The sequence below is a fragment of the Erythrolamprus reginae genome, chromosome 1 (assembly GCF_031021105.1).
Source record: "Erythrolamprus reginae isolate rEryReg1 chromosome 1, rEryReg1.hap1, whole genome shotgun sequence".
Lineage (NCBI taxonomy): Eukaryota > Metazoa > Chordata > Lepidosauria > Squamata > Dipsadidae > Erythrolamprus > Erythrolamprus reginae.
The window spans coordinates 268,080,115-268,097,607 of NC_091950.1; the positions used below are offsets into that span (position 1 = coordinate 268,080,115).

The window sequence follows — 17,493 nt, forward strand, 5'->3', positions numbered from 1 at the left end:
TCTACCTATGGTTGGGTGGGGTTCAAGTAAATAGGGCTGCTGTTAAATTGGCAGCGTACTGGCCTTGCAGTGTGGAGATTATCTGATGGTTTGGATCATGACTTGCTGTTTTAGGACTCTGTTGATTTTTCAAGACTTTGAAACCAAGGCAGAGCAAAGCGTGTATGTTTCAACTTGTGGAAGAAGGAGGGCTGTGACTTTTCTTCACAGCTGCTAGCTAAGTACTTAAGGACTGTTTCAAGGGGTTTTTACAGCCTACAAGTTTGTTTTGGGAAGAGCACTCTTTGCAATACAAAAAGGGTGCTTTGTTTCTTTTGAATTTTGTGATAAGAAACATTGTTTTTGAATGTTCAAGTGTGTGTGTGTCTGAATTTTTTACCCTTGGATTTTCAGGAGGCTCATTCCGGCTGAACAGACTGAAGGCTTACTGCAGCTTTTTTGGAAGCAGGAAATAAAAAACTTACATTTTGAATCCAAATATTGCTTTGAATGGAAGTTTATTTCTTAAAATTTAATATATGGACTTAAGCTAAGTAATATTTAGCTTAATACTGATCCTGTCCAGGTCAACTTGAGTTTTGAACATCCTTACACCTAACATTAAAATTTTGTCCCTCTGCTTTATAGTATAAAATTACACAATCAAGTTTGAAAATACAAATTTGTAATCTGTCGCATTTTATATTAGAAATTAGGGAATGGAAAATCTCACATTCTTTTCCCCAAGCATGAAATGAATTGTTCTGTTCATACCATATCTTTTAAATACTTCCAACATCGTGATAACATTTCTGATAAGATGAGAAAAGCTGTTTAAATTCAAAATGTTTTGTAAACCAGTAGTCCAGATCTATTACTTAGTTTTGCCTTAGTATGTTACAAAAATCCAGCTGACTGCAATTTATTTAATAAATCATGATTTAGGGTATAATTTACTCTTCAAGTATAAGAGTAGGTGGTACAATTTTCTTAATAAAACCAAAGTATTTATTTTTTATTTTTCATTCTTTTTCTAACCAAGCTTTTCTTCTATACATTTCATGAATAGTACTTGAACAATTCAAAATAAAAATGTATAATAGGTTTAGATTGTTAATATGAAAAAAATTTAATAAACAATTTGGAATTAGTTCAGATTTTTTAGTTTCTATCTGAGGACTCATCCTAGTTTCAGAAGTTAACATAAAGTATAACAAATGATGATCTTAAGGATGTAATCCAATATTAATTTAACTAGATATACTGAAATGTATGAAACTGGCTCCTGAGAATTGCAACATTAACAATTTGTTCTGCAATTTCCACAGAACTTTCTTAACTTCTAACTGTGAAGGTCTCTACGGTTCTCATGGTATTATGAAAGACTTCCATCACTAGAAAATGTAACAGCCTTTTCAGAAGAATCTTTTATATTCTTATATTATATTGTTATCATTTAATACTTTTGAGGGGGAGGGAAAGAAAAAGAAAGGTTAAATATCCATTGTGAGCTATATCAGACCTGGTATCTTTTCTCTTGTGCTCTCTTTCTCTCTTCAGCCACTGTCTTCTATAATTTCCCCCATTCTCATTAGGAAGATATCCTTCCCCTCTCTATTTTTGTAAGTTTTGTGCCTGTAAATATCAATAAAGACTTTCAACAAAAATATACCCAGTTGTTTACAAAAAAATATTGAAAGCATAGCAGTAACTGTTGTACTTAGCATTAAAAATATCTCCCACATTGCAGAATTAAATATCTAATACAAACTGTATAGTAAAATGAAAAGCCCCAGACATGGTAAAGCTTCATTGGAATTTGGAGGTTTTACATGAAAACAAGTTTAACGCCAAGGGTTTTGATTCGTTTCAGGACATCAAAGAATTCTGGTATGTACATAGAACTACACAGCACTCTTATTTATAAAAGGAAAAGCTCTAGGCAAAATCCATCTAATTTGTTTCCTTCAGGACACTGGATGGGTTTTATTGTATTTTCAGCTATTTCCCATATACTGTACTTCGAAACAGAAAATAGCTGAATTTCATCCTCTGGGAAAATCCATATTGCATGTTCAAATCTCACATCAAGATTCAAACAACACGGTAAGATTCTTTAAGCAGTTAGGAAAATGGTACACAAGTAAAAATAAATGTTTTCAGCTTCTTACTAAAAACGTATTTAGACAGCAAAGTTGATGAAGAGATCAACAGATGGTTTTAGCTAAGATACAAAAGATGGTGAATTCATGCTCTTAAGAGAACACTTAACAGCTCCCACCAAATTTAATGAAGACATAGGGCTATGATAGGATCATAAGTGCTGAATTCACAATAAGATTCATTCTACCATAATCCCCCTTTTTAAAAATTCAACTGTTTAATCCTACCAAACAACTGAAAAGATGTTCACTAAAATTAAAGAAATCATCCAACACAAAAGAAGCATGCCTGTGATTTTTTTATTATCTCCATTGTAGTGGAATGTATACAATTCACAAATCCTATTTAAAATCATGCATTTTCATTTGCATATAAAGTACTGATACTTTATCCACAATGCTAAAAACAGAATGGACATAATTATACACTACATTGCTACATAACGGCAAACATTACATTTTTGCTAAGTACTAAGGCCATGAAAGCCATCAATTATGTTTACTCTCCACAATCAAGTAAAACACATTAATCAAAGGCCACTATTGTTTAAAATTAGAAATTCTTTCAAGAAATTACATCAAAGCAAAATAATACTACAAAATACCACAATCACAGTTACTCTTCACAATTACTTTAGAACTATTGTTATACTATAGTCTATGATAACCCCCCCAAAAAATCAGACAATTTATTCTTAAATCTTGAGCACAATTATCATTTCCAACATGCAGTATTCTTTCCTCAAATTTGCAAGCACAAATATAGCATTCCCAAAGGCAGAATCATTTAAATCAGCAAAAAATGAGTTGTAATACTTTAATTTTAGCTATTTAAACATCAATACTTTTAAAGTGTCGCAGGACTGAAAAGTATAAAATCATAGGTTATCAAATTTGTAAACCTCTATCCAGTTCCTTTATTTGATAACTTAAAATGTTAAATCAAATTGGTACATTGATTCTTACATAGATATACGATATTCATTTTTATCTCAGCATCACTTCTCAACATGCAGACCAAAACATGTATACTTGCCCTAGAAAAATTGAACACCATCTTTACCAGATCAATGGCCACTCATTTATGCTGGCCATTATTCAACTATTTTTCAATATATTATGTACGAAGATCGCCCAGAAAGTAATGCACCACATTTTTTTTCTCAGCCTACAGTAATGGTACAAATGCAAAACTTTAGATATACATTATTTGAATTGTCAGGAGTGCGTGTGTAAATTTTGTGTTTCTTCAGACAGATAGTGTAGCTGCAGCAGTCTGTAAATGATGTACGTTACAAGCAGTGTGTCATCACTGAATTTCTCACTGTGGAGAAAGAAACTATTGGAAACATTCATAAATGTTTGTTTTACAGTTTATGGAGAATCTGCAGTCGACAGAAGTACGGTTAGTTGCTGGGCACAGAGGGTGAGGGCATTGCAGTGCAGAAATGGCTTCGTGACCAGAAAATTGAGTGCTACTGTAGTGTAGAAGAAATTACCATTCTTTCTTGTGTGGAAGTTTCATTGTGTTCAATAAATAATTGTTGAAGAAAAAATATGATGCACTACTTTCTGGATGATCCTTGTATTTTTTCTATTCTAAACCATGAGATTTTGACTGGATTACAACCCTATTTGTTTTAGGAGAAGAGCAAACATGAGTAGAGGATACAGAAACAAGCTGCAGACTGGAATGATAAAGTAATGTGTAAATCTGATGAGGAACTTAAAAATGGAGGCTGTATAAAAAATAAAAATAAATAAATCAGTTAGATGAAGAAAATGTGGTAACTTGGATTGTTTTCAAAGAATACTCTCTCTCTCTTCTCCAAAGCCTGCAGCATCAGAACCAGTAACGGTCAGAAGCTCAGAAGCATCTTTTGAAAGCCTTGAATAACTTGAACGCTGACTACGCTTATGGGTCACACCTTTAATATTATCATTCTGAACTGCGACTGAGTTAGAACTCGATCCAGGACACAGAATGATTTGAGGAGGCTCTACTATGATACCATCAATCTCCTCAAAATTCTGATTGGGTCTATTGGTTGGTGCACTGTTATTATTCAGGGTGACTGTGCTAGGCGTTCTATTTAAATTGTAGACTTTTTGACACGCTGGCCAATTCTCTTCCGGACTGCTTGCTATTAAGCTGCTGTCTGAAGGACTTTTCTTATCTTCTGAACAAATTGACATACGTGCGATTGTTGGATCTTGAAGGCCACTCAAGCTATGGGGAATTCCCCTTTTCCCATTGCGGCCATCATCTTCCAGCTCAATGAGATTTGCTTTTTCAAGCTGTGAGTCATCTCCATCATTATGGAGAGAATGATTTGGAGAGCTTTCATTGGATCTTACTCCAGAATCAGAGGAATCCTTTTTGTCTAGAAGGGCATCTGTCAAATACTCCTTTGCTTTAATCAAAGTTCTGATAGGCTCAGAGCTATGTTCTGGAGATTTGGACTGTTTCTCTACTTTCCCTTCTATTTTCCGGTCTTTACCTTCCTTGAGGAGAGGCGTATTATCAGATTCTTCTGTTCCAGACTCATCTTCATCACTTGGAAGTTTCTGATAACGTAGAGCTACCCCTTTCAACTTCAGATCTGCAGCTTGGAAAATGCTAGTTCTTTCTGAAGATTTCTTCCCAGAAAGAAGCTTAGATCCAGACTGATCTGATTTTTCATCTTCTTCAGTAATGGGATCTAATGGAGATGCATCACTGGTAGATACTGAACTACTGTAATCTACCACATCATTCCGCTTCATCAAGAAGGATTTCCTTCCATCATCTTGTTTCTGTTCAGCATCCTTTCCCTTATCTTGTTCCATACTGGAATGAAGAGAACCTGTGGATGTGCTCTGGCCCATGTAAAATGCTGCTGAACTATGTGGTGAAGATCTACCGCTAACTGTACTAGAACTTGCACCTCCTTCTAACTGTGACATTTGAGCAATATATTCTCTATATGCATCTCTATATTCTGCTTGTACCTTATCAGTAAGCTTTGAAATTTCAATACTAGAATCTTGAGAATTGAGACTTGAAAGACTTGGAGTCCGGCGGGCTTGTGACTGTTTAAAGACAAAGAAAACATATTAAAATATTGTCTTGATTGCTATGCATAAGACATCTAAACAGACACAAATGAATAAAATTAAACCTGAAGAAGTAGTTACGAATAAAAAGTGCTTGATATTTCAGATAGGGGCACTACGTCAATGGAATATATATATAATTAGCATGTATTGAGATTGGTCCTGTGAGGGTTCTGTAAGAATTCAATACAGCAAATTCATTTATCATATAAATGGTTTTATGAAGAGCTGGAAATTTTACATTTCTCAGTTTAAGTTCCTAACTTTAACAATAATTAGAATAAAAGGGGAAGTTGTAATGACTTTCTGTTAAAAACCAACAGCCTTTCCCAATACAACACGTTTTGTATTAGGAAAAGGTAAATTTGTCCAGAAAAGTCTATATATAGCTCTCGTATAACTGAAATGGAACATATAAGTGCATAATTAAAATGGTACAGAACGTAAACTAGAAACAAATGTAGTAACATTTACTTTTTGATAGTTATTTCTGATGTGCAACATATATTCTTTTAAAAACTCTTCTAAGGAACTTTACTCTTAAGAACATAAGAACATAACATAAGAACATAAGAAGGGCCATGCTGAATCAGGCCAAAGCCCATCGAGTCCAGCATTCTGTGTCACACAGCGGCCCACCAATTGTCCTTGGGGATCTTGAGCAGAAAGAGAAGGCAAGACCCTCTCTTTCCCTTGACCCCCAACAAATGGTACTCAAGGGACTCCTGCCTGCCTCAACCAACATAGAAGCGGCACATGGGCATCCATTTCAATAACCAATTGTATGTTACTAATAGTATGTTACAATTAGTTCTTGTATGTTAATAATAGTTATGATTGAAACAGAAGGCACTGGCTAAATTATATCTAATCTGAAGTGAAATTACCTGCCAGCTTAGATTGCTATGACGTGGAGGGGCTTCCTCTATGCCAATATTATTCAGCTCTTCAAAGCTAAAATTGAGACCATAAGGAGCTTGACCTGGAAGACCAGTAATTTCCGTATGGGGTAATTCGTTGTTTAGAGCTGGACGCAGAGTGAGATCATTATGAGGAATTGTGTTGGCATGCTCATTCACTGTTCGAGATTCTTCGTGGATAGCTTGACTTTCTGCATTTCTCATATCAAGTACCTAACATAAGAAAAACGGTAAGTTGAACATAAAAGGCTAACTAAAATATAGTCTTATTTTAGCAAAGAACTACGAAGCCCACTTTCTGTGGCAACCTCAAGCTTCATGTGATTCATTTAGTCTAATGCAGCATTTCACAACCTTGGAAACCTAAGCTCCAGCAATGGCTACACTGACTAGGGAATAATTTAGGCAACTGAAGTCTACATATCTAATTGGCAGTTGTGAAATACTGTTTTAAGGCACATTCAAATGCATTTATAAGGAGTTCTTTGGATCTCATCTTGTACTTGTATCCATATTTCACGCTAAAACACGTATTATTTATGCAAGGCCTAACCTTGAATATTTAAATATACACAAATGGTTTAAATGCATATTTTAATTAATCACAGATATAATTAATAATTAATAAATATCAAGCACCCCTTTCTTATCCCTTTCCTCCTATAGAAACCTAATATTATATTCCTGTTCATGGCACCAAAGCAAATAATTCTGCAAGGATGCAAGGACTCAGTTTCTTCCTGCCCCTTTAAATATGAAACTACAAATAGTAGTTACAGAAATTATTAACAAAAATCAAGTAAGGTAAAGTAAACCATTCTTAGAATGAAATCTTATGCCAATATAACATTGAATTTAACTGAAACTAAGTATGTAATATGCTTCAGAATAAATATATGCAGAAAGGCAAATACAGTATAAGTTCTATCACCCAGTAGTCCTAATTATTAATACTAATATTTTATGTAATAATAAGTCTTACTGCACTCCTGAAGAGATGCCAGTCCCCAAAATTCATGTTCATCTCACGTTTTAGTTCATCAATGTTACACTGAGCTAAAACACGACCGTTTATGTTAGCCTAAACAAATTATAAAAACACAACATAGGTATTACTTATAAATGGTAGTAAAAAAGTAAACTTTAATCATTTCAAAAGTAATTCATGTAAAAGTGCATCTATAATGCATACAGGTATAGTGCATGTTATATTTCAAAAGAAAATATTACCATTTAGGATGCATTATATAATGTATCTTTTATAATAACTTTAGGAAGTTTCTGTATTATATGTTTATATTATGAGTAATGCCCAGTCTTCATATGAGTCACTCCAAAGCTAACTTATAAATTGACAGCATAGATACTATAGGACACTCCACACATTCCAAATGTGCCAAATAAAGGCCAAATTGAATTAATAATAATAATAATATTAAAGTATTTTCTAGGAAGAACTCGACAGATGTTTCAGTTACAGTATTTCAAAATTACAAATTGCAACAGATTTGGGAACTGGGAGAAAGATTAAAATATTATTCCACTTGCAGTATCCATTTTGTTGGGAGATTGAAACAATTGGGTGATGTACAAATGAACATACAGGCTACATATTGCAAGCTGTCCTAAATATTATGCTATCAGTGTTTTTATCTAGGTTTTATCCACAATCACGGATATTTGATCCAGGATGAATCAGAGCTAACTGTTGGGATGACTTGGAATTTATCGAAGCCATCGTAAATTTTCTACAAGTTGAATACAACAATAGTTTGTTAACAGAGGGTTTTGATTTTTTAAGGTTTTTTGTTTGTTTGTTTGTTTCTGTTCTACTTGTTAACTATTTGTCTATTAATATAACAGAAGACAGATTAATAATTTATAAGCAGAATTAGAAATTTGAAAAAAGAAAAGGGACCTGTTTCGCATGAGGTGGGAAACTAATATGTTGCAATTTATCAGTATTCAGCTGCGGGATGGTAATACGTGAATATGTTTTTATGTGTTTTATAGGGACAATTATATTAATACACTGAGGTTCATCTTTTTAAAAAAATTCAGGCCCACTTAACACATACATAGTACTTTATTTTAAATATGATTTATCTTTCTATAGTCATAGAAACATAGAAGACTGATGGCAGAAAAAGACCTCATGGTCCATCTAGTCTGCCCTTATACTATTTCCTGTATTTTATCTTACAATGGATATATCTTTATCCCAGGCGTGTTTAAATTCAGTTACTGTGGATTTACCAACCACGTCTGCTGGAAGTTTGTTCCAAGGATCTACTACTCTTTCAGTAAAATAATATTTTCTCATGTTGCTTTTGATCTTTCCCCCAACTAACTTCAGATTGTGTCCCCTTGTTCTTGTGTTCACTTTCCTATTAAAAACACTTTCCTCCTGGACCTTATTTAACCCTTTAACATATTTAAATGTTTTGATCATGTCCCCCCTTTTCCTTCTGTCCTCCAGACTATCTATCTATCTTATCTTATCTATCCTTAATTTATTAATGGTATTTTGGCAGTAAAACAAAATTTTCATATATTCTCTGCATATCCAATCTACTGAAACATAATTATCCATTTTTTATTCTCCAACAGTATATTTTTACAGACTAAGGAGAAGATGCACCATTTATGCAAGCAGAAACTTACCTTCTTTATAGTTGCAGAATACTGAGCCAGCATAGTCTGATCTAGTCCTTCTATTTGTTTCAGCTTTTCACACACGGCATCTACATTCATTGAGCTCAAAGGAACATGGGATGGTCCTGATCCAGGGACTGTCCCCTATGCAAAGGAGAAGTGCAATAGGCAATAGGTTTAAATGATTATTGTGATTCCTTTGCAAACACAAACAACAGCTAACATGTTTCGAGTCACTATTAACAGTATCAGGAATCGGAAATATTGACATACCATCGTATGTCAATAATAAAGTGTCACAGGCAAGAATTTTCCCTGAAGATTCTTATACAATGGAAAATGAATTTCTAAAGAAATTACTCTTTGCACAAAATAAGGAAAACCTTGTTGGACCTCTCCAATGTATTCTACTCTTTCAGTACTTATTTCACTTACAGCAGAATTTAGTGAATGGAGCATACTAATCAAAAGAAAAATAATCATGGCTAGGTTTAAAATATGTAAATTTGTGACAAAGACACAAATTTTAGAGTATAACAAAAAAAAGGAAGTAGTCCTGGAATCAGATATTGGCTTAATCTGCATAAATTTAAAAAAGGAAGGAATATCACTTCTGTATAGACATGCAATATTACTGATAATGCTATATAAGAGATTATTCATTATTTTTTATTGTGCGTGCAATATATTTTTCATGGTGTACGTACAATCTTAGCACTAAAGTCTAGCAGGCTGCATTCACTATATTCCAAATAAAGTTTTTCTTTTTAAAGAAGAGTAAAAAATACCTCACTCAATTTGAATAATAATCTTTGGCTTAACAACCAACTTGCTATTTTCATGAACTCATAAATCCTACTGTAATAAAAGCTTATATAGTTAATAAAAAGCTGGAACTGGGAAAAATTGTATTCTCAGTTGCCTCTTTTTTCTCTCTAAATGCATTCCTGGGACTATTATATGCAATTGATTTTCAAGATTAGTTGGCAGATTTGAATTTTTAAAAAGTAATTGGAACTAATGTTATGGTACCAAAAACAAGTACCAAAAAGTGTGAAGAATGGTGGACAATTCTGCCTGAGTCAAGTCAGAAATAAAGCAAAAGATGGGGGAGGCACTAGTAGAAATATTTGCTCACTGATATAATTAAATTCAAGATGTCCGAAACTAAAAGGTATCTTTCTAGTTAAAATTTTTTAAAAAATGCCTGGCTAATATGGTTCATTTAACATACTCCTAAGTTCAAGAATACTATTCTAAAGCAAATTTCTATAAAATGTTGCATTCATCCCTTCAAATTCCAAAAACAAATGAGGAGCAATCAGTATCAATTCTTTACAGTTGTCTAGAGAAGTATTTATTTAAAAGATTAAATTGATAATTTCATGCATTTTAACATCAGTGCAACATTAGCAAAAGGCGGGGGGTTTAATTGTCAAACACCATACATTTTTCACAATCTATTTGCATTGATCTAGTCAAATGCAGAAAAAAAGGCTGAACATGCTATTATGTTTTGGAATTAAAACCAAGGAGGTTTTAAATGAGCAGGGAGCTTTACCTTTATAAAGTTCAATGGAATAAAAGAAACCCTTCTATATATATATTGAATGATGTTTATCCATCATGTTCGAAGAGAACCTTGACATCTAACAGGTTGTGGGGCTGTCCACAGTGTGTCCTTAGGTGGCTGGTAAGGCCTATTTGGGCACAAAATGTTCTGCCATATGTCGGGCAGATGTGCGGTTTGTCCCTATTTAATACACTGAAGGATGTCTACAGGCACTGATCAATACGTAGGAACAAAAATCAAACAGGCCTGTATAATCAATCAACATAGTTCAGACTTGTAAAAGAAGTGATTTTTTTAATACAAAAATCAGTATTCGTATAAGGCTTTGCATAAAACTAGCTATATTAGCACAACCACATTAAATAAAGTTTATATTATATCTCTGCTAAGGAATGTATCCAATTTGAGCTGTTTCAAATTCAAATTAATCTGCTTCTCATCTAAAAGTGTTGTTTTGAGTTGTAAGCAGGCTGTTTCCATCATTTTGGATGTCGGTAAGAGGCAAGCAGCTGTTTCAAACCCATGTTAACTTCAAAATTGTCAAAACATTCAATTTTGAACTCAACACACTTAAATCACAAACATTTTGCACACATCTACTGTGTTTTTCAAGCACACTTTATCGAGAATTCTGCTTTTGTGATTTTAACTGCATTCCAATCACACTACTATTTACAAAGAGTAGGGAAAAAACCCCTCACAATCTAAAAGGTAATGCTGATGCTAATTATTATTGACAAATATAGTTTCTTCATGCTGTGCAAGATAACCTTTGAAAAAATATATTTAACAAATTCTCTGTGTGAGTGTATTCACACTATGATAGAGATTCACTGGAATCCAGAACACTTATATTTTTAAGAAAAGCAATAAAAAAGTAGTGAAAGTGGATCTTAGAGGTAACATGAGTGTTACTACCATACATTCTTTTCTCAGCTACAGTGTTTTTCAAAGGTATTGAGAGCAGAATCCTGAATTTTGTCATGCAAAACCTAAGAAGCAGAACATCAAAAGTAACCCCCCCTCCAAAAAAAGTGTAGACAGCCAGCATGGCATTCCATTGTGATAACAGAAAAACATGTGATCATTGTTTACGAAGTTGCTGTACCTGTCTTTGTCTTTTTAACCCAGTTTTACAAATTGCAAACACATAGAAATTGCAAACATAGTATTTCAGGTTATTTAAAATCTATTTCCTATATACTGTACATTCAAACCCCATTAAAAATGCCTTACAAATTTAAATAAAATTCCATGCTTCTTTCAAAAAGCAGACAAATGAATTTACTTACATTTTGTCAATTATTATTTGGAACAAAATGTTTAAATCAATTGGGCTAATCACTTGGCTTAAAATATTAAAGAATACAATTCATAGTATATTTCTTTCAGCACTGTAAGTTCATCTAAGAGATAGGCCTCTTCTCAAAAGAAATGAACTGCCTTATATTATACTTACATCAATAAGGCTGTATGTCACTACAGCATACACAGAAATGTTTGTGATGTCCATCTGCTTAATGCTTGATTATGCAGTAGCATGACCTTCCATATAGATACAAATCTATTAAAATATAGTATTATAGTAGATTTCCCCATCCTAAAACATAACAATCCTTTTTTTTTTTTTTGGTTACTTGTTCGTAAGTGCTGGAAATGCAGCAGTCTATGAACGGTATCAAACATAGTCCAAGAAGTTAAATCTGCTCTTAAATGAATAGTAGGCGAACCAGAAGATGGTACAGACTAGGATATCTCTTTGAAACGTATTGGCAAACAATCCAACAGAGATCCATCCAGTGAGCATAGTAGAGGGGGGTTATAGCAGGATATAATCATTTTCTCTGAAATGTTTGCAAGTAGTAAAAGACTAACTTTCTCTTTCTTACAGGAATACTTAACACAGGACTATAAAATCAAAATCATGTTTTAAAAAAACACAGGCTAAAATCAGTAAATGGACGGTCAACCATTTTTGTAGGTAATGTTAAGGATGTAGTTATGAACAGCTACAAAGAATAGATTTCAAATTAATGGGTTTTTTTTAGAAAAGATGGACATATGGGAAGAAAGCCTCATGTTTAATATAACCTATGGAAACATTTGTAAACCACAGTGTGACAATAATATAAATATATGAAGTCAGCCTTCTGTGTAAGTTCAGGAAGAATATGTTCCATCATCACTACTGTCTAAAATCAGTGTTCTGGTCTGTCAACTGCAGCAACTTCATGGGTGTAACTGAGAAAGCACAGGTTTTATTTGACCAAATCATTTAGAGAAGGCATCAGTTAATCACTTCTACAGAACTGACTAGCTAATACAGTTTTACTTTACAGTATGGTGTGTCATAGTAAGTGTAAACTGCCCAGAGTATTAGAAGCTCAGCATTATACAAATTGTTTTACAACATAAATCTAAATATATCAAATGTGTTTCATGAACCGACAAAAAACCCTACTAATAAAGATGTAACATACTTTATATTACTAAAAAATAACTGGTTTTGACAGACTACTGAAAGGTAGCATGGAAAATGTAAATAATACATTCTATAAGCAGGATATTAGACAATTCATTCACAAACTATGCTTATTAGTCTTCATCTACACTATTTGTCCATCAAGCCACTGATGCAGAGTTAGTGAATGGCAGGTTTAATTAAAGCAAATTCATTATTGTTGAGGAAGCAACAAGATGCTACAGTTCCACACACCACATGACTACACTTTTACCATTGAGGGCTCGGTGGGTATCGGTAGCCACTCATCAACATCCTCCTTGATAATATCCTAACAACAATAACAAACCATTATGACTTGGACAAAATGTTGACACACACAAAATGTTGAAAACACACACACACAAATAAAAATAAACAATGGATGAAGATGTATCAAAGAATGTATCATTCTGTACAGAGAATATTTTTAAGCAAGGGTTAGGCAGGAAACACTATAAATGGTTATCCAACATCTTAAAAAATTTCTAGTGTTGGAGCATTCTGGAAGCAATCTGTTCCACTGATTAATTGTTCTGTCAGGAAATTTCTCCTTAGTTCTAAGTTACTTCTCTCCTTGTTTAGTTTCCACCCATTGCTTCTTGTCCTGTCCTCAAGTGCTTTGAAGAACAGTTTGACTCCCTCTTTGTGGCAACCTCTGAGATATCGTAACATTGCTATCATGTCTTTCCTAGTCCTTCTTATCATTAAACTAGACATACCCAGTTCCGGCAACCATTCTTTATATGTTTATAGGGGCCTCTTTATAGGGGCCTCTAGTCCCCTGATCATCTTTGTTGCTCTTCTCTGCATTATGTCTAGAATCTCAACATCCTTTTTGTATTGTGGCGGCCAAAACTGAATACAGTATTCCAAGTGTGGCCTTACCAAGACATTATAAAGTGGTATTAACACTTTGTGTGATCTTCATTCTATCCCTCTGTTAATGCAGCCTAGAACTGTGTTGGCTTTTTTGGCAGCTGTCGTAACACTGCTGGCTCATATTTAAATGGTTGTCCACGAGGACTCCAAGATCCCTCTCATGGTTACTACTGTTGAGCAATGTACTGGATATATTGTACCTGAGCATTTTGTTTTTCTTGCCAAAATGTAGAACCTTACATTATTTGTTTGTATTTTCCTGCTTTCTCTTTCCTATATTCATGTCAATTCTCAAGTTAACTTTTTAGTTTTACAATAAACCACAACTTTCTATTATATCTGAATTGGAGAAACCCACGTTTTGTGCAAACTGTTATTTATCTATTAATAAGTGTAGAAGAGGGGGCGCATATGATCAAAATATCATATCTTTGTTAGGAAGAACATGCTTCCCAAAGAAACATGTCTGTCACCTGTGGCCCTCAAGCCTTGAGGGTGATTATCTGATTTTGATTAATTTTAAAACAAAGTACAGTGGTACCTCATCATATGAACTTAATTGGTTCCAGGAGGAGGTTCGTAAGGTGAAAAGTTCGTAAGATGAAACAATATTTCCCATAAGAATCAATGTAAAAGCAAATAATGTGTGCAAATCCTTCAGGAAAATCCCAAACTTGAGAAGGGAGGCGAACAGAGGGCAGGGAGGAGCAGCTAAAGGGGGCGGGTGGAAGAAGCAAGGCTAGGCTAAAGGGTGAGTGGGAAGGAAGAAAGGCAAGGGGGGCACCCCTCCCTTTTCTTTTTTCAAAAGACACTGTTTCAGTGCCTTTGCAAGCATGCAAAATCTTTACTCTTCCAAGCTGCCCCTCCCTTTTATTTCTTCAAAAAAGGGGGAAAGAAGAAACCCCTTCATCCCAGCAGCAGCTGCTTGGGTTCGTAAGGTGAAAATAGTTCGGAAGAAGAGGCAAAAAAATCTTAACACCGGGTTCGTATCTTGAAAAGTTCGTTAGAAGAGGCGTTCGTAACATGAGGTACCACTGTATAAGTGTATGTATATTTTCACTCTAAAATCATTTTTTTAGTTTTTTCTAATATATCTTATTTTTTAGTTGCTTCAGTATGAATTCCTATGAAGATAAGGAAAAATATCTTTTGAGTCTTGCTTGACTCATTACTTCCTTGAATTGGAGCTTGTCAATATTATGAGGGTAACTTGACACTGTCTTTTTCTGGGTTATTTTTAATCTCTAATGTAGTCTACATTTCTGGGATGTCCTAGGGATCTTCCATCCTAATAGTACTATTCAGGCCTAATTTTGCTTAATAATTTCAGAGACTAGCCAGGGACAAGTTGATGAATTAAAGTGCTGTTAAAAGATTTTAAATGTACAGTGCAATTATGAAAATGTGTGTAAGGCTCAATTTTTAACCTGACTTAGAATCAGAATCAAACTAGAAGTAATCTTCACAATATGATTTTAAATAAAATATACAATTATTTACTCATCTGTTTGTCTTTATAGTTACTAATTTGCTTACACTAACTTAGAGGTAAGCCTTTCTTTTCTTATGTTAGAAATACATCGATTTTAATATAGCAAGTGAAACCTAACATACAAATGTTTTAAAAGTGGAACAAGATACATTGTACTGTCTTAACTAACTTTTATTTTAAGTGTTCCAATAATACTTCTAAAGAAAATATAGTTTAGGTATACATGTGCCACAATTAAACATAACTATTCTTGTATTACTTACTAATCTTATCATGTAAATTAATATGTTCATTTACTTTACAAGATACTTACTAGACCATTGGTTTGTTCCCTGGACAAATTCGGTTTTAATGATGGACGGGAGGTGAGATGAGAACTGCCAGGGTAATACCTTGGCATGTAAACATATGGGGCAAAGAATGGCTATGGAAAGAAACATGTAACAAAAAGGGACCATTACAAAAATCAAAAGAACTTAATTCAACAAATGCTAATTTAAAAATGTAAAACATAAAGGTTTAGTTCCTTCGGTAATTAGGCAGTCATATCTTGAAATGATCAAAATGTGAAATAACTAAATAGTTACCTACCCCATTTGAAATCAACAGGAAAGTTTCGTATAGGTTCAATGACAAACAAACATTAAAATGAAACATTTTTATAATGAAATGATAACATATACATAGTTTCAATGGAAAACTTTTAATACAGTTTAGAACTCCTGAAAAGTAATATAACAATATAAATGATTTCTGTTCCTTTCCAATTGTAGTATTATCTCTATAAGCAAATCTGATAGAAACCATGGTTAAATATTTTGGAATCATTTCAGAAGTTCTCATAAAAATAAGAATCCATGCAGTAATTTGTGTTTAACTTTTATATCAATTTTAGAACTGTAACTTATTCGCTACTAGATAAAAATTCAACAAGCATTGTATATCCCTTTAAAAATTAACATGTCTTGAAAATTATTATTTGAATTTGGATTGAAATAGTAAAATGTCTGAATTTAAAAGTGTAATACTATTGATACCATCTCTCAGTAGGTCCTACTCGGTCCTACAAGACTGCAGCTTTAATTTTAGAGTGCATTAAAAATTGAATTAGATTCCTTTAGAATACAAGCTGATAAAAAAATGAATGTGCATATATCCACTGTGTCTCAGTGTTGAAATGCAAATAAACATTTTGTCAGTGCATACAACCTTTCAGAGAATAAACAATCAATCCAGGAAGTCCTTCAATTAATCAAAATCAAATTGAAAACCAAAATGACTGAATTACAAAGTTACTGAAAATGAAATATATCATCTCATAATTTGAAACTTAATATGTGGTACACTCAAAACATTATTACTGTCAGATAATAAAACATATAACAAAAAGTTATAGAGACTTCTTAGTCTGACTGTTTACATCTTGAAAAAGGTTAATGGGTAGTTATATGTTTATTAATGTTCATTTTTATTAATGTTCATTTTAATCAAACAGCTGAATTGTTCAAAATAATTTTGTTCAATCCATTTTTATAAAATGTTTTGACGTATTACACAGACAACATGCTGAGCTTTTGAGAAAGCTCGTGACACTTAAACAAGTACCAGGAATCTATAATTATATATATGGACAGTTTAAATAATCATTTTAACCTATGCTTGACTTTAAGATTAAGAGGACTTTTTTTCTGCAGGGCTAATTAAATCTGAAAATTTTAATACTTTTGTTCATCTAATCACCTATTGATAATATAAAAATATTAATTTCTACACATGCTTACACAATGACACTATTTACCAAATACAATCAGTAGAAGGCTATCATTGCTGCCTTTCTTCTACTAAGATATAGGATTTCTAACCAGATATGGCTCCCAAACTAAATAAAACAGTGCAGATTTTAAACTGCTATTGTTTCTTACCCTGTTATAAAATGGATGCTGAGGTCCTGTCATTCCACTGTAGTAGCTGCTATGGGGCTGTGGTGATACAACTCCTCCATTGAAAGGTCCATTAAAAGAATGGGTTGAAGAGCACGCTGATGATGGCTGACTAAACACTGATGATGCTCTGGGTGCTGCATCTTGTATAGGCATTGCAGGATATGGAATTGCTGCAATATTAATTTGGTCTCTTGCGGCCCGGACATCTAAAATGTTCAATCCACCAGTGTAATTGTCAGAGCAGTTACAACTAATCACTTGATAAACATGAAGTTGAAAGGATTAATCTGA

General features: G+C 33.5%; 1 protein-coding gene across 2 annotated transcripts in view; it reads right to left on the bottom strand.

Annotated features, from left to right (window-relative positions):
* Positions 1 to 964: 964 nt before the first annotated feature.
* KIDINS220 (kinase D interacting substrate 220) overlaps positions 965 to 17,493 on the bottom strand; it is a 63,718-nt gene continuing 47,189 nt past the window's right edge. Inside the window, exons 24-30 of one of the 2 annotated variants that reach the window (XM_070732956.1) lie at positions 17,182 to 17,408; positions 15,573 to 15,683; positions 8,822 to 8,956; positions 7,140 to 7,238; positions 6,125 to 6,370; positions 5,133 to 5,213; positions 965 to 1,614 (exon numbers count right to left, since the gene is read on the bottom strand). In XM_070732956.1, the coding sequence (XP_070589057.1) occupies positions 1,594 to 1,614; positions 5,133 to 5,213; positions 6,125 to 6,370; positions 7,140 to 7,238; positions 8,822 to 8,956; positions 15,573 to 15,683; positions 17,182 to 17,408 (920 nt within the window). In that variant the 3' untranslated portion in view covers positions 965 to 1,593. Of the gene's footprint in view, positions 1,615 to 2,427; positions 5,214 to 6,124; positions 6,371 to 7,139; positions 7,239 to 8,821; positions 8,957 to 15,572; positions 15,684 to 17,181; positions 17,409 to 17,493 lie in introns of those variants that run through there. The other variant, XM_070732955.1, reaches the window with a different exon arrangement.